The 18339-nt window shown below is 43.8% G+C and overlaps 1 protein-coding gene across 1 annotated transcript; it reads left to right on the top strand.

The window, feature by feature from the left end:
• The first annotated feature begins 365 nt into the window (after positions 1-365).
• On the top strand, positions 366-15053 carry LOC123370303 (NADH-cytochrome b5 reductase 2). The gene is given in 9 exon segments (XM_045016723.1): positions 366-470; positions 1907-2053; positions 3380-3452; positions 4612-4718; positions 7345-7474; positions 11041-11124; positions 11900-11985; positions 12899-12998; positions 14220-15053. Coding segments are annotated over 9 exon segments (915 nt in total). The 5' UTR covers positions 366-455; the 3' UTR covers positions 14393-15053.
• Positions 15054-18339: the final 3286 nt, after the last annotated feature.

The raw sequence follows: 18339 nt of genomic DNA, 5'->3' as shown, positions 1-18339 counted from the left end.
ACCAAGGGTCAGAAGGTGTTGAAATGGGTGGGCAGGGTTTTCCAGTGGGGTGAGGGAGCAGTGGGACTGTGCAGAGCAGAGGCTTGCATGGCAAAGTGCGGGGGGGGGGGGAGGGGAGCGTGCAGGGCAGGAGGGATTTGCACGGGCTGGACAGTGTACTGGGGAGAGGGGGGAGCGTGCAACAGGGAGAAGTGTGCAGGGGCTGGAGAGTGAGCAGGGCTGGAGGGGGTTGCACTGTTGCGGGGGGGCGTGTGCAGGGGGGGAGGGTTTTTCACGGGCTGAAGAGAAAGCAGGGCTGGAGGGGGTTACACTGTTTGCGGGGGGGGAGTGCGCAGGGCGGGACTCGGGAGGAGTTTGCACGGGCTGGGCAGAGTTTGCAGGGAAGAGGACTCGGAGGTTGCACCGGGGCGGAGCGGGAGGCGACTCGGGAGCGGTGAGCGCTGCCTGCCGCAGTCATGGAGCCGAGCGTGGTACGAGGGGCGCTGTGTCCGGCGTGCAGCGCAGGCTGCGCCACGGCTGGGCTCTGTGGCACCTGCTCCCACCCCCTGCGAGCGGGGCGGGGCGAGGGATGGGGCTGCCCCCGGGATGGGGCTGTTTGAGGAGCGGGGGGAGCCGCGTTAGCGCAAAGGAGCATCGGGGCGGGGGCAGTAATGGCGGCTGGGGCTGTGAGGGGGGTGCTCAGTTTGTGTGTTTGTCTCTTGTCCGGCACCCGCAGGTTCTCAGCATTTCTGAAGCTCCAGATCCTCCTCACAGCCTCGCCTCCCGGGGAGCTGCCCATCCCCGCCCGTCCGGCCGAACTATGTGGCCATAATATTAACGTGCCCAGGGTCACTTTAGCTGTGTTGTCCCTTGGAGGCTGGTGCATTTGATGCACTAAAGCAATGTGAGCAGAGGCTGTCTGACTCTCTCTGATGCAGGGCCGGATTAACCTTTTGTGGGCCCCCATGGAGGCAGTGGAGCATGGGGCGGGGAGGTCAGTCCCTGGAGCGAGGGGCCAACCAGAGGCTAAGGGGCATGACGGGGTGGCCCCGCTCTGCGAGGGCACTATTTACAAACCAGCAGTTGCCAGATGCATAGTGGCCTGCTTGGCCCTGTGCTGGCCCCCTTCCCCTTGGGGGCGGGCCTATGCCACACCACACAGCCCCCTTGCCCAACACCCCCCAACTCCCTATGGCCAGAGCCCCCCCAGACCCACTATGCCCAGTGCACCCTGAGACCCACCCACAAATGCACAGTGCCCTTCGCACCACCACCACCCCTGTCCACAGCCCCGCCACAACTGCCCAGCACCCCCCACAGAACCCCCACTTCTTAGTGCCCCAACACAGAGATCTTCCCTGCCCCTTCCCCCCCGCACCCAGGCTGCCCACAGACCCACTCTCCCAAGCCCTGCCTTCTGGCTGCACTCACCGACCCTGCTGGGAAGCAACTGTGTCTGCTGGGCGGAGCCGGCAGCGCAGCCAGGGCCAGGAATCACTCTGGTCCCTCGGGATGGCACGATCCGCCAGGCCAGGACCTGTCCTTGCCGGGGTCCCTCAAGATGCACTTGTTTGGAGGGGCCCAGCCAAGCCCTCTACCCTGTTTCCCCCCCCGCCACACACACACCTGGCGGAGACTGGCCAGGCTTCTGCACCAGTCCCAGGCGGCTCAGCTCTGGGGAGACAGGTGGGGCCCCACAGGTGGTGGGAAGCAGAGACTGCCCAGAGCCAGAGGTGCACTGGGGTCTGGCCAGGGGGCTGAGAGGAGCAAGTGGTGGGCGGGAGGAGCCAGCGGGGTCTCGGGGCACAGTGCAAGCGGAGCAGGCCGGGGCCCCTTCTGAGCATGGTCCCAGCTCCATGGAGCCACTGGAGCCATTGTAAACCCGGCACTGCTCTGATGTCATTTTCAATCTGTTTCGTTTTTTTAGGACGTGGCCTTGCTGATTGCTCTGGTTGTCATTGCCGCGACAGCCTTGCTCTTAGTTTTCAAGACTAGGAGATCCCAGAGGAAGAGTGATCCCATTACATTACAGGATCCAAACACTAAGTATCCATTGCCATTGATAAAGAAAGAGGTGACCAAAGCCATTTGGTTTGTTTAGAATCCTGCCAAACTGCTCTGTGAAGATCACTTAGATTGTGCAGCCTACACTTTCTCAGGGAGGAAACATGGTCTAATGACCAAACAGGACTGGAGTTAGATCTGTGCTCTTTCCCTGGCTCTGACACTGGTTCACTGTGTGATCTTGAGCAGTTGAATGAGTCTTTGTTTTGTCTGTGTCCATATCTGCAAAATGAAGACCCATAATGCTAAGTTATTTCACAGGAGTGTTGTGAAGCTTGCGTAATTAGAGATGAACCCAAACACAGATCCCCTCATCTCTGAAATTGGGAGTGGAGGTTTTAAAATTTGAACTTTGATCCAAAGAGTTTCTCTGATAATAATGGGCTAGCTCAGAACTCTGATATGAACATCCCTGAACTTCGGGATTTCCAATTGTGAGTGTTGTGGTTTAAAGGCATGTCTATAATGAATGTTTGTAAGATGTTTTGAGGTCCTTAGTTAGAAAGTAAAAAAGATGATTTTTTTAGTATTAAACAACCCCTTTAAAGTATCGCCATGAGTGTTCCAATACAATTTTATCGTCACCTTTGGTAATAAACTTTTTATATGGCATCCGGATCTTGTATCCTCCCTGTTCCTTAAGTGGGTTTACTTAAAACAGGATTCTCTGTCATTAAGTATTTAAAGTATTTGAGGAACATCTCATATTCATAGCTGCTATTGGAAATGTCTTGGAATATTTTTTCTAGATGTTGCATAAATTTGGTTCCTAAAACATAATGCAAAAATTAGTGTTTACTTTAGTTACCCCTTCAAAATAATAAATAATTGGATTAGTTTCTTTGGATGCACAGTTCTTAATCCAGAGGCATATCTTCCTTTTAATACATGTAGAATTTGCATTGGTGGAAAGTAGGCATTACACATTTACATTAAGGAAGGCTGTGCCTCTACTGAGGCATGCCAGTTCTGTCATAGATCAGGAAACGTCAGAGGTACAATGAGTATGCGTGTTGATTAGAGAAAATCTAATGATTTGTGTTGTAAGGCTGCAGTTGTCACAATGTCCTTAATCAGGAAAAATTGCCTTCCTGGTGGCTTTGGGGGAGAGGAGAGGACTTCAAGATTTGGCCCTTTATAACCAGGTTTAGAAGAAGATGAACTGTTAGACTTCACTGTCAAAACTGTTTCTGTTTTGCTGCTTGGATTTTGGCTTGCACTTTAATGAACAGTAGTTTCACCAAAGAATATTGTGCTGTTTTCCAAATTGAGAGGGATACTGTACTGTCTTGTTAATAGCACGTTGTTTGTTCTCCATCTCTTTGCTTTCCGTCAGGAGATCAGCCATGATACCAAGAAATTCAGGTTTGGGCTTCCGTCGCCGGATCACGTATTAGGGCTACCTATAGGTAAATACTGAAACTCTTTCCTGTGATGATTTTTATTTGTAAATTTAGGATTTTGCTCTGTTTTTTAAAGCGTAGTGAATTTGGTGCTCAGGAAGGTGCGGTATTAAAAACTCCATCTAGAGGCAGCCATGGTACTGCATTGTTGGACAAGCTCTCTATGTTGTATAATACCATGTGACAAGAATCCTAGATTAGCACTGACAAACAGGAAAAGGAACGGAGGCCGTGTGGATACCTATTAGGCTGGGAGCAGGAGCAAAAGCCAAATTACTGTGCTTTCATTTTTTCATAAATCCCAAATATAGATTGACTCATGTATTAAACCGAGCCCCTTCCCAAATATACATGTATAGGAGAAAGTCCTACAACTGTAGGTTATATGTGAAGAGACATGAGTAGAGTCTGCAGCATCTTGTTCTAACCATGGGCCCAGCCACTAGAGCAGAGAAAAGGAGATGTGACAGTAGGAATAGTTTGAAAAAATTGTATCCCCTCTACTGAGTGGCTGTCTAAACTGCATCAAAGCAAAAATCTTCTGTCCAGTAGAAATAATGACTATTCTCTATATTAGTTTTTCAATAATAGAGCTCTGGAATTGTACATTTATACATGGTATTGCTTTATTGGCATGAATTGGGAAGAGCCACAATGGGCAAAGTGTGTGTTTTTTTCAGTATCTGAGGTGGCCCTGTAAGAAATGGGTTAGGGTCCGTGTACTGGTAATGTCAAGGTGTGCAAAACAAATGAACAAAATAGCCCACGTGACATAGTTCAGCAATTTATTTCATGGTTGCAAAAGGAATTTATACTATTGCTGTTCTCATCAACTATAGTGTGTGTGTATGTACTGCATACTCCTGATGGCGTTATGATAACCATGGATTATGTAAATACAAATATTGAAGGATATAGAATATATTCTCAACAATAGCATTTATTTGATTAGACTGAAATGTAGTGAAGAATGTTTCTAGGGTTGTGTGACTAGATGAGACGTAACTTCTGTATCCCAACAGGATTTGCCTATCGTGGTTAGCTTCTAATGCGTTCATTGGGGTTATTGTATATGTTTAGATTCCTTATTTCCCACTCCAATCTTTTTGTTTTCTCTTCCCCCAGTCCTGAAAGTGATGATTAGATTGTAACTCTTTCTCCCTAGGCCAGCATGTTTACCGCTCTTCCAAAATCAATGGTAATCTTGTCATCCGGGCCTACACTCCAGTTTCCAGTGACAAAGTAAAAGGTTATGTTGACTTAATTATAAAGGTAAATATTAGCTGCCGTAATGTAGACAAATAATTTAATCTAACTGGACATGTTCACTATCCAAGTGTAGAGGGCAGTGCTTGCCTTAGGAAGGAAAGGATTGGATTTCAGTGACATTTAAAGTGATGCTGTCAAACACTGTAGTTTATGCCCAAAATTTGACCTTTCTTAAAATACGGTGATTTGATGGCAAAAGTCCTCCAGGTTAGTATTTATTTTAAAGTGTATTTAGTGAGCCTGGAAGGTGCTGGATATTAGACATGGAGAGTGAAGCCTATTTATCTGTTGAATAGGTACAGCAGGGGACACTGCACATTTCTCCCTACAGCTCCCTACCAATGCCTGTCGTTTGAGGGGGATGTCTTTTTGGTGCCTCATTCTTTAGGGATGAGAGGGTGACTGATGCAAGGCTGCCAATTGTGATAGCAGTTTTTATGATGTGACACCTGGCTGTTAGGAATTTGAAACACCAGCTTATTTCACAATGTCCTTTAAATGATATAAATCTTGCTAGTAAATCTGCCATCATGACTCTAAGAGTGAGAAGAAAACAATAGTCACTATTTCGGCACAGTATCCAATAAAATGGCATCAGGAGCTCTTCCCTGCTACTTCTTCAGCAATGATTAACTAAGGACTGTTCTTCCTAAAACTGTGCTGCTGCCATTGATAGGGTTTACATGTAAGTAGAAAATAAGTGACAAGGTGCTTGCTAACTTCAGCTTCACTAGAGAAATTCCACCACACCTCTTTAAACTTGGAAGTTGTTCTAATGAGATTATTATTTGGAGAATGCCATAAGTGCAGAATGCTCTACAAAATGCATAGAAAGACAAGGGGCCTGGTTGAGCTCTCATACTGGGATAAATTAAAGTCAGTAGTTACACTAGTGTAAAATCCGTGTGAAATCAGAATCCGGCGAAGGTTGCCTTCTCCAAGAACTCAGATGGATAACCAACATGGGGCAACAGTTCAGATGTTTTAAGGCTGGGGACCTAATTAGTGAAGAGTTCATCATTAGAGTTGGTCGGGAATTTTTCAATGAAACGTTTTTCATCAGAAATGCTGATTGATTGAAACCAAAACTTATTGCAGGAAAAGATGAGATTCAACAAAACTTTAGTTGGGAAAGTTTTCTCAGGACCAGGATTGAATTTTTTGGGGGTGTCTCTCTTTTGTTTTGTCAAAAAAAACTTTGAAAGGGCTCGGATCATTTTGATGCAGAACAGGAAAAGTTTGGAAATTAAAAATTTTTAATGGGATAGAAAAACTCTTCAGCCCACCTCTGTTTATCATGGGGAGGCTTCAAAAAGAGGTGGGTTTAAAGGAGACATTTGGAGGAGGAGAGGGAGCATTTGATTGCCGAAACTGTGGGCTGTTCAGAGTGCAGAGGGTAGAATAAAATAAGGTTTGACGCTAGGATTGGGAGGAGACAGAGGTGCAGAAGATTATGAAATGAGAGCAGAGATGGAGGCCGGGGACAAGATGTGCAGGGCCATGAGAATGAATGAGGAGCCTGAATTTAATGAAGAAGGAGAGAGGAAGCCCTCAAGAGGATTCTAGGTGCAGCAGGAGTGGAAGAAGAAAAGCTAGTCCGCATCTACTCCTGGCATGAGCACTAGGCCCTCGTTTTCCACAATTTGATTCTTGTACAGAGTTCAGCTTTAAAAATGTGCTGGAACTGATGATTGTTAGACAGGATGGGTAGAGAAGGAGATGGCATTGCTTTGCTCTTACCTTGTGGAGAAGTATGTTACAGCCTGCACATCTATAACCCACTCTTTGAGAATCTGCCTTGCACATTCCCCAAACCATCTCTGTATGCTAATGCAGCAGCCTTAGATTGTCTCCTTTATTTCCTTTCTGATGCTTGCAAAATTGAACAATGGACTTGCAGTTCTTCGTATACATGGTGCAGTGTCATGAAAGAATGTTTCATTTTCTGATTCAATGTTAGAATCCTGGAAGATTTTGAGTAGGGGCGTTCATAGAGTTTTCTTTGCTGGAACCTTTCGAGCTAGTGTGGATTGTGGAGTGCACTGTGGTTTGGTCCCTGGACTCCGGAGTTCTTCTAATCCCCATTCTAACGCTGACTCTGTCTGCCTTTGGGCAAGCCACTTTTTCCTTCTGTTTTCTCCTTTGTTTCTGGGTTTCGCTCTTGTTCTGATTCCTCATGTTGTGAGGATTTGTTAGCGGTTTAACATTTGTAAAGTGTTTTGAAGGTGAAAGGCAATATTCATCTCTGGACTTTATGGTGGCACCCTTTTGAATGCTGTGACATAAAGGAGCTGCTGCCATTTTCTGGAGAGAGAGTAGTGATGGAGGTGACTTGAGGCTGGTGTTGCAGAGGTATAGGGATATAAATGCAGTGCCTAGAGTCCACATGGACATTCCCATTAGCTACACTACCTGTTATGGATGGAACAGAAGCAGCTGCATGAAGCAGCATGTTGCTTATTGCACTGTGGTGGTTTCCAGTTACAGTGCACAAACAAACACTGAGAGCGAGAGATTTTGTAAGTCTCATTTCAGGTGTCCAGTGTATTATGCAAGATGTTTTTGAGAAAACACCATTGCCATCTGATAGCTAAATGGTGAAACACTAACAACTGTTGTGTTTTTTCAGGTCTACTACAAAAATGTCAATCCCAAATTCCCTGAAGGTGGGAAGATGTCCCAGTACTTAAACAGCATGACCGTTGGGGATACCATTGACTTCAGAGGGCCAAATGGGCTTCTTGTATACAAGGGGACAGGTACTGTGATGTTAAAAAGGAGGGAGGGGGAATCTAGTTATTTTCAAAAGCAATTTAAATCGTGAGGGCTTTCCAGATTGGGACACTGCCTTCTTTTGAAATGAAATGGCAAGAAGAGCCCCAAAGTTCTCCTGTGGGAATTCTCTCCCAGTGTTCTTGACTAGCGCCTGTTGTAGTGTAACCATGTGGGGGAATGAGAGCACTGTACTTGTCTGAGAATGGGATGACTGCGACTGTTCGTGTCAAGGGTAATTAAATCCACTCTTCTCTACTGATACATTCACATTTTTCTCAGTGACACAAGACAATATATTTGAAGTAGCTGAGAGTTTTTTAATCTTTGTGCCAGATGCTCAGGCTGAAAATCTTAAAGTGCTCCTCTGGGAAGCACATCCTTCCTGCTCTGTAATTCCCTGGTGGCAAGCCAGCTTGCCCTGTTTTAAAACAGGCTTGTCTTGGATAAGGATCTTTCGGAGTGGGAGGGACTGATGTGTTGAGGGACTCTCACATTAGATGGTTTAAAAGAGTATAAGGGATTTTGCCCTGGTCTTGATTGACTGGGACTGTACACCTAAAACTTCCATATATTTCAGTGGCGGCTCCAGGTGCTTGGCACTTCAAGATCAGGCCCTTTATTAGGAATAAAGTACAAATGAGTCTTATTTTTTGGATGGAATCAATGAGCCACGCAAGTTACAGATCCACACACTTTTCTGTTGCACTTTGATTGCTATAGACAACAGCAACTCTGCAGCATTGGTTACAAATCTGTATTGATGATTATCAGAGCGTGCATTTGTGAGGTGTTCATCATGAAGCTTTCTCTTTGACTCTTGGAGATATGTGGCATCTGAACTGAGTTACAAGCTGTGTCTTATTTTTTTGATTACCCCAAAGCAGCAGTATCCACTGGTGTAGAAATGAAGTTATGTAGCTTTTTTGATCCCTGGATACTAGGGGTCAAGGTCACATGGCCTTTAGGTCAATGCCAAGGGTTTAATTGGATTCTTCTTAGCTAATAGGTATCTAAAGATGAATAAATTACTATAATAAAAAGGGTCTGATCGTGCAGAACACTAATATATTTAATTGCTGTATTGGTTGCAGGGTCTCATGGCTCAAAGCTCTTGATCTGTTAATGTTTTAGTGCAAGTCTGTTGAACACTAACATTATAAAAGGCCAGATCCTCAGCTTTGCTCCCATGATGCAAAGGGATCATAAAGATGACTTAATTAGCCTCCTGAGGATTTCCTCCGGGAAATCCCTGGGTGACAGTTACTGCTATTCCCAGCTCTCAGAGTAGGGTGTGTGGCCACTGTGCTCCAGCAATCCACAGCTGCAGGATGACCTTTTGGTGCAGCTAGATGCAGTTGTTCAGAGGAGCCTCAAGGCTATTCTAAATTATGCTTGTGGCTAAACTAGTCCTTGTCCAGCAGTGAGATTGGAGACTACAAGCCACTTTACCATTTCCACCTTGGCCTCTGCTGAGCACAGCTTGGCTGGATCTGAAGATCTGTCCCCGTGTATCAAGTTGCCAATTCCAGCAATTGGACTTCCACAGCAATTGTATCTGTTAAGAACATTAAGGACAAAAACAGCCATATTGGGTCAGACCAAAGGTCCATCTAGCCCAGTATCCTTTCTTCTGCCAGTGGCCAATGCTAGGTAATTCAGAGCAGAGCAGGCAATCAGTGATCCATCCCCATGTCGTCCACTCGCAGCTTCTGGCAGTCAAAGGGTAGGGACACCCAGAGCATGGAGTTGCATCCCTGACAATCGTTGCTAATAGCCATTGGTGGATCTATTCTCCATGAACTCACCTTATTCTTTTTTGAGCTCCATTATAGTTTTGGCCTTCACCTTTGCCTATCCCCTGGCAATGAGTTCCACAGGTTGACTGTGTTGAGTGAAGTACTTCCTTATGTTTGTTTTAAATAAACATGACTGCTGCCTATTAATTTCATTGGGTGACCCCTGGTTCCTGTGTCATGTGAAGGAATAAATTGGGGTAGGCAACCTGTGGCACGGGTGCCGAAGGCGGCACACGAGCTGATTTTCAGTGGCACTCACACTGCCTGGATCCTGGCCACCGGTCCGGGAGGGGGCGGGGGCTCTGCATTTTAATTTAATTTTAAGTGAAGCTTCTTAAACATTTAAAAAATCTTATTTACTTTACATACAGCAACAGTTTAGTTATAGACCTATAGAAAGAGACCTTCTAAAAACATTAAAATGTATTACTGGCACACAAAACCTTAAATTAGAGTGAATAAATGAAGACTCGGCACACCACTTCTGAAAGGTTGCCAACCCCTGGAATAAATAATGCTTCCTTATTCTCTTTTTCCATATTGTTCATCATATCCCCCCTTAGTTGTCTCCTTTCCAAGCTTAAAAGTCCCAGTCTTTTTAATCTATCCTCATATGGAAGCTGTCCCATACCCTTAATTTTTGTTGCCTTTCTCTATACCTTTTCCAATTCTATCTTTTTTTTGAGATGGGGTGACCAGATCTGCAAGCAGGATTCAAGGTGTGGGCATACCATGGATTTATATAGTGGTATTATATATTCTGTCTTATCTGTCCCTTTCCTAATGGTTCCTAACATTGTTCACTTTTTTCACTGCTGTTGCACATTGAGCATTTTCAGAGAACTATCCACAATAGCATCAGCTAATTTAGATCCCATCATTTTGTATGTAGAGTTGGGATTATGTTTTCCCATGTGCATTACTCTTCATTTATCAACATTGAATTTCATCTGCCATTTTGCTGCCCAGTCACCCAGTTTTGTGAGATCCCTTTTTAACGCTTTGCAGTCTGCTTTGGACTTAACTATCTTTAGTAATTTTGTATTGTCAGCAAATTTTGCCACCTTGCTGTTTACCCCTTTGTCCAAATCATTTATGAATATGTGGACTAGTCCCCGAACGTATCCCTGGGGGACACCACTATTTACCTCTCTCCATTCTGAAAACTAACCATTATTCCCCTTTTGTTTTCTGTCTTTTGTCTTTCTTTTATCCCATGACTGCTTACTTTGTTTAAGAGCCTTCAGTGCGGAACCTTGTCAAAGATTTTCTGAAAGTCTAAGTACACTATATCCACAGGATCAACCTTGTTCTCATGTTTGTTGATCCTCTCAAAGAATTTTGATAGACTTGTGAGGCATGATTTCCCTTTACAAAAGTTGTGTTGACTCTTCCCCAACAAACTGTGTTCAGGTCTGTGTTTCTGATAATTCTGTTCTTTGCTATAGTTTTAATCAATTTGCCTGGTACTGAACTTAGGCTTACTGTCCTGTAATTGTCATGATTGCCTCCAGAGCCTTTTTAAAAAATTGTTGTCACATTAGCTATCCATGAGTCATTTGGTACAGAAACTGATTTAAGTGATTGGGTACATACCACGGTTAGTAGTTTTGCAGTTTCATGTTTGAGTTCCCTTAGAACTCTTGGTTGAATGCCATCTGGGGTCCTGGTGACTTATTACTGTTTAATTTATAAGTTTGTTCTATTATACTTTATTTATTCAGTTACCTGTAAGTTTTGAATTTTTCTTCCAGGTAACTTTGCTATCAAGCCTGACAAGAAATCTGAAGCACACAGAAAGTTTGTAAAGCATCTTGGGATGATAGCTGGAGGAACAGGTGAAACTGTTGTGCTGAGGGTAGGAACCTCATGAGAGAGCAAATAGAGGTTTAGAGGGTTGTGACGATTGAGACATTTTCTGTTTAATTTATTTTGTGACTAAAGGTTCTCTCTTCATTATCAATTGAATCTGTTGCCTAACAGTGCTTTCTTTGATACATGGTTGTAATATTTTAACATTCCATTTGATTAAAATTAACATTTTAAAGTGTTCATCTATGTATTTTATGTACTGAACATTGTGGATTTCCTCTCCTTTATACTAAGATATTGAGGGCAGGGACTGTTTTCTCCTGTTTTTACAGTCCTTGGACAATAGGCTCCTGATTCTGATAGCAGATGTGGGGCATTGCCACAGTTTTAATAATCATAACAATACAGAGAAAGAGAGCTCTGGTCTGAGCTCACATGAGTTCTGTCCTGGTTCCTAAACTGATTTATTATGTGATCTTGGGCAAGTCACTTAACCTCTCTGAGTCTCACTCAGCTTTTGTACAATGAGGTTATAATATTTACTTTATCCATCCTACCAGAGTGTTTATTATTTAATGTTAGTAAAGCACTAGGTAAAGTGTTACTTTGTGGCTCTTTTGAGTAAAAAGAAGAAACTTTACACCTGACATGGATCAGAAATTGGGATATTATGGGCCTGATCTTGTGGCTTCATGCAGACAAAACTTCCACTGAAGTCAGCTTGCCATACTGCCTGATACTGCAGCCTTTGTGTGAGCTAAAAGGAAAAGCTCATCTATAATTGTCTTTTGTTTTGAATAGGAATAACTCCGATGTTGTAGCTAATCCGTCACATCACAAAGGATCCTAATGATAATACAAAGTGTTACCTCCTTTTTGCTAATCAGGTAAATATATGATGTCATTTGTTTGCCCTCTTTTTTTACCCCAGGGACATTATTAGGAGGACTTTGAACTGGTGATACTGTTGTGATATTTAATTCTGAAAAATTACTTCCCTGAATCACAAGATTTTTTTTCTTGATCTGTATTATGCATATATACCACACAGTTGCGTTAAAGCATGTGGTCCTAGTCCATATATTTCACATGCAGAACTCCCTTTGATTATCAAGGCTGCTATGTGATTTGCCATGGTTTATTTTAAAACGATCTATATAAGAAGTTACAGGAGATATTATGGTTTATTGCATCTGCTCTCATACACTGTCCTGAGTTTGGTTTCTTTTGTTCTTAAACCAACAAAAAGGAAAAAATATCCCTAAGAAATCATATTAATACAATGTACAAAGAGTTTGTACATGTAAAACTGCCAGAAGCCCCAAACTCCTGAACTGAAGTTTGTGGGTAAAATCCTGGCTCCATTGATTTCAGGGATGCCAGGATTTCACTTTCTGTTCTTAACTCTCACTGTTATACCTAGGCACTGCCATATTTGTAATATGCAAAAAAACCCACTGGTGGGGAGACCAAGACTAATCTGTGCAAATGGATTAAAGAGTTTTTAACCTTGATTCTGAATTTCCTGGCATTTGGCTGTTTAACTATTTAACACTAGTATCAGCTAGGTTGCTGTTTAAATCTGATTTGTTTTTACTATTAATCTGGATTTACAGTGAAGAAAAGTATAAACTACCATATGCTTAGGAAAAATTCACAGTTTGTCTACTGACTTGATAAATGAGGAAAACTCTGATTCCTTCCTGCTGAAAATGAAGTAAGTGCCATGTTAGTCCATGTTACATGTTACTGATATGGTCTGGTCTGTTGACAAACAATTCCCCCTCTTTTTTTAAACAGACTGAAAAAGACATATTACTGAGAGCAGAGCTAGAAAAGGTAGCCAAGAATCACTCTGATCAATTTAAAGTGCAGTATACATTGGACAGACCTCCTCAGGGTAAGTTACTGGTGTTTGAAGGAAGATTTTCTTCTGTCCTCTTTTCTGTATCCACAAGTTTTTCTTCCTACTAATGGGTATTGCTACAATATCCAGCCAGCCATTCCTATGGTATTTGAGCACTCCTAGCAAACTTACTAGTATCTGACAACCTTACCAAAGCAGGGAGCTGTTCTGTCAACCTTAGAAAACAGGACCTAATAATTAACTTCCGTTGAATGGTGCAACCATTACCTGCAGACCTTTGGATAGTGAAATGAAATGTTTGTCATTGTACTAGTAAGGTAAAGTGTCACTTTCTTGGACTTCTCAGCAAAATACACAACTCTGCTGCTTTGTCTAGTCTGTCTTCCTCCCTCCCTCATTTCGTCAGCAGAATCATGTTACCTTGGCATCGTGTCTGCTTAGTACTTGCTATGGGCACAACAGGCAAATGTACAAGTGCTGCTTACAGTTTTAAATAGGGTGCAGATGCACAATACAAAGATAAAGAATCAGTTGTGGATTTCTATGTAGTACTGTATTGAGAGGGAAAACAAAAAGCTAGAGCTTGAACTCTACGTTATGTAGGTCACAAAACACTGAGCCAAATTAATGGCTGGTGTAAGTGATCACAACTATGTTGATTTTAAATATTTGACTTCAATGCCATCAGACCTAGGCTAAGTCTACACTTAAAGCAGCATGGGTAGAATAATCAGTGTAGATTGTGAAGCACTGCTTAAGCGAGTAAAGACATGCCAGAACCTTAGGGTATATACCCTACGTGGCTTTCTACATGCCCAAGCAGTGGCTCTCATGTCAGTGTCCCACTGCCGGAGTTTTTCCCCAGGGCAGGGGAGAGGCAGCAAGGAGAGCGGTAGCTTCTCACTGGTGGAGCCTTTCCTTGCTGCTTCCCTTCTGCTAGGGCCTTTCACTGCCGTGTGTAGGTACATGCTGCAGTGTGAAGCAGCCTGCTTTTCACTGCAGCTTATTGCATACCCTACTTGCTGCTGCTAGACAGGGCTGTACTTACAACAGTGGTGGATGTAGTCCAGGGTTTTGATCCTACCCTTGTCAAGTGCCTGCTTACAGTAATGTGGTATTAATGCTGATTCTATACGGATATTTGTCAGTGTGTGTGGTTGGTGTCATGTCGAGGGGCAGGATGGGGACCTTTTGTGTGAATATATGTTTGAATTGTTGTAAAGTACTAATGGTATCCTTTGTTGTTTGTTTCAGATTGGAAGTATAGCTCTGGCTTCGTTACTGCAGACATGATTAAAGCACACCTCCCTCCCCCAGGCAGAGAGACTCTTATTCTGATGTGTGGGCCTCCACCTATGATTCAGTTTGCGTGTCAGCCCAATCTGGAAAAACTTGGTTATCCCAAAGATAACACATTTGCTTATTAACACTGATGCAATGCAGTATGTCTCATTCACATGCAGAAATAATCCATTGTGCTACAGCACTTTTAGAACAATGTAAGTTGATTGCAATTTTCATAGTCATAACTAAGGTTTTTATTGAATAACTGAGTAATTTTGTTCTGTCTCTGTTACCCTGAATGTTTTTAGTACTGAAAGCTTGAGTAATAGTCTTTAAATATCTTCTATTAAGCAATAAGACATGGAGATGCATATCTGACTAACTATAATATGGAGAGGGTGTTAATATACAAAGTTAAAGGCCACCTGACTCTAGCTACCTGGCATTAAGTTGCCCTGAAATGTTCTGCCTTTTTTGCTATAATGCGATAAAATTATCCAACAATGCAGGGGGGAAATCAGTTTATTTTATTAATTATATACTTGGATATAGCACTGACATTCAGTAGCCTACAACTGTCTTAAATTCTGAACCTATTTCCTAACTTACGCAAGGTTTGTGTGACAAGACTCTACATGTAATCCATTCATTACAATGTGAATAAATTAAAGAAGGGGATAAAGAATACAGTAACTCCTCACTTAACATTGTAGTTATGTTCCTGAAAAATGCAACTTTAAGTGAAATGTTAAACAAATCCAATTTTTCCATAAGATTTAATGGAAATGTGGGGGGTTAGGTTCTAAGGAATTTTTTGGGGGGCAGACAAAAGGCATTATATACTGTACAGTATACTGTGGTTGGAAGGTGCCCCTGGCTTACCCCACACAGGCACAGCCCTCTGCAGACAATGAGGCAGGCAAGGATGCTCAGAAGCACCTTGCGCAGCGGCAGCTTCCCCCCAGAAGAACAGGTGCTGACTTTGCCGGGGGATGCTCCAGGCCCACCTCTTCCCATCCCTGCTCCACTCCACTCCTCCTCCTCCCCGGAGCATGCCACGTCTCCACTCCTCCCCCTCCCTCCCAGTGCTTCCCTGCTGCCAAACAGCTGTTTGGTGGTGTTTAGGACTTTCTGGGAGGGAGGGGGCGAAGCGGAGACACAGCCCTTCTCCGCTCCCTCCCAGAAAGTCCTAAGCAGGAAGCGCTGGGAGGGAGGGGGAGGAGGCAGAGAAGAGGAACTTGTGCTATGCTCCCTTGTAAAGTCGCTGCTCTTCCACAGAATCCTACAAGCAGTGGACAGAGCCGGCAGCCAAATGACGTTATAAGGGAGCATTGCACAGCTTTAAAGGAGCATGTTCCCTAATGGAGCTGCGACAAAACTTTGAAACATTAAGTGGGAGGACGTTAAGTGAGGAGTTACAGTATCTCTTAGGAGTGTGCTGTCATAGAACAGCAAAGTAGATTAAGGAATATGGTCTGGGAAGAAATTGCAGTAGCTCAGGGACAGTGAAAGTGCATGAAGAAATTCTCATGACTTCTCATACTGTTTTTTTTTTAAATTTTCGTTTTATTAATAGATTCTAGGACTGGAAGGGACCTCGAGAGGTCATCAAGTCCAGTCCCCTGCCCTCATGGCAGGACCAAATACTGTACTGTCTAGACCATCCCTGATAGACATTTATCTAACCTACTCTTAAATATCTCCAGAGATGGCGATTCCGCAACCTCCCTAAGCAGTTTATTCCAGTGTTTAACCACCCTGACAGTTAATTTGGGGGATTCACTATTAACCTTCATGCTGAGTCATTGAATGTTATTCAGGTGTATATATACTCGATCATAAGCTGGTTCATTTATAAGCTGATACCCCCCGCCCAAGATGGATAAGTAAAAATGGAAAATTTTTATGACCCATTCATAAGCTGACCCTATAGTTTAGAGGTCGGCAAACTTTGGCTCCCAGGCCCTCAGGATAAGCCACTGGTGGGCTGAGACGGTTTGTTTACCTCGAGCATCCACAGGCAGAGAGGTAAACCTAAATAAACAGTGTCCCGGCGCACCAGCTGCTTACCCTGACGGGCCATCAACTGGTGGGGAAATATTTTTGGGGGAAGCTGGGGGTCAGGGGAGTAACCCCTGTGACCCCATCCCTTCCCACCTTAGCTGGGGTGGGCCCGGGAGGATGTCTCTGGCCTGGCTGTAGTGTGCTCCGGCAGGTGTGGCTGGGCGGCATGGCCGCAACCTGCCAGCCCCGGAGCTGCAGCTGCTTCAGAGGCTGTGGGGAGAGCAGTGTGGCCAGAAGCAGAGACACTCTGGCCCTGCCTCTTCCCTTCTGGCTGTGCTGCCTCTCCTTATTCCCTCTGTTGGGGGGGCTTTGTCCCCACCTCTCCCTCTCTATACCTGTTCATAAGCCGACCCCCTTCTCTGATGCTTCCCTTTTTTACTAAAAAAATTCAGCTTATGAATGAGTATATACGGTATTTGTTTGCCAGTATTTAGATTTCTGCTCTACAAAGAGGATTTGATTGACAGTCACTGAAAACTGCATTGCTGCCTTACGTTGGACTAAACTTTAATATAAGTATCTACCGTTGTTATATGTACTGTAACGGACTCAGCCCAGCAGGATATAAGAGAGTAGTGGAAGGCAGGTATATCAGCCTCAGACTGAGCAGGTCTCTGTTTCCTGGATAGCCAAACAAAGGCTACTCCAGGCCAGTCAAGACACCTGATGCTAATTCAACTAGTTAAGGTCATTAGGCTAATGCTGGCACCTGACCTCAATTAACTGGCAATGGGTCAGTTAAGGCTAATGGAGACAGCTGGAACCAATTAAGGTCAGATTCATACTGCGTTAAAAGCTCTCCTTGTCAGTTCTCTTGGGAGAAGCCCAGGTGAAAGGAGCTGGAGGAGAGGAAGCATTGCTGAATCCTGAGGTAAGGGTGAAGCTAGGAAAAGGGGACCACGGGGAAGTGGGCCAGGGAATCAAAGCAGTGTCAGTGGTGAAGGGAAAGCTGCCAACAGCTGCTACCATTAGGGTCCCTGGGCTGGAACCTAGAGTAGAGAGCAGGCCTGTGTTCCCTCTCTTCCCCCCATGCTCTACAGAGATCACCAATAAGTCATAGCAGACCGAGATCAAAATGCTTCAAGCTTGTACGCCAGCCATCTTAAAAGTTGCAATGATCGCAGTACCACTGAGGACTGAGCCCTTTTAATACCATTTCATTTTGGAGAGTCATAATCAGGGCCCTTTGTAAAATTTTCTTTGCTTATGTTTTTGCCAAATTATTTTCAAGAATGTGTTATGGATTCCAGGCAGCCTGGGCCACTGCTCCTTCGCTGTTATCTGGGCCAGTTGTTTTCAACCAGGGGTATGCATATGACTGGGGGTACACAGAGGTCTTCCAACAGGTACATTTAACTCGTCTAAATATTTGTCTAGTTTTAGTTCAGGCTACGTGAAAAGCACTAGCAAAGTCAGTACAAACTGAAATTTCATAGAGTCAATGACTTGTTGATACTGCTCTATATACTATACCCTGAAATGTAAGTACAATATTTACATTCCAACTTATTTATTTTATAATTGTTTCAGTAATAGCGTGCTATGACTTTTTTTTTGTATTTTTATGTCTAAGAAATAGTTTTAAAATGAGGTGAAACTTAGGGGAACATAAGACCAATCAGACTCCCCAAAGGGGTACAGTAGTCTGGAAAGGTTGAGCGCCACTGGACTAGGCTGTGCAATGGGAACTGGCAAACATATAGCAGGCTTTAACTGGTGCACTGTTCACTAGCCTGCACTGTGGCTTCCCTCATTCCCTGGCTGCAAGCTGGACTGCAGAGATGAAATCCTAGCCCCACTGATGTCCATGGCAAAACTTCAATAGACTTTTCTGCAGCTAGGATTTTGTCCTAGAGGAGATTTACTTGCAAAGAGAAGCTCTTCATGTGTCTTCTCTTAAGTACCTCTTGAACCTGTCAGTTTTCCTCTCTTGTCCATTCTACCTCTGTTTGTTTTTAGAAAAAACATTTCTTCTTAAACACTGCATATTTACTTACTTATAAAGCTAAATTATAACGTTTTTAAA

This window comes from Mauremys mutica, chromosome 4 (genome assembly GCF_020497125.1).
Source record: "Mauremys mutica isolate MM-2020 ecotype Southern chromosome 4, ASM2049712v1, whole genome shotgun sequence".
Classification (NCBI taxonomy): domain Eukaryota; kingdom Metazoa; phylum Chordata; order Testudines; family Geoemydidae; genus Mauremys; species Mauremys mutica.
The sequence above is the reverse complement of the archived record's forward strand: the minus strand, read 5'-3'. Positions and strand labels throughout refer to the sequence as shown.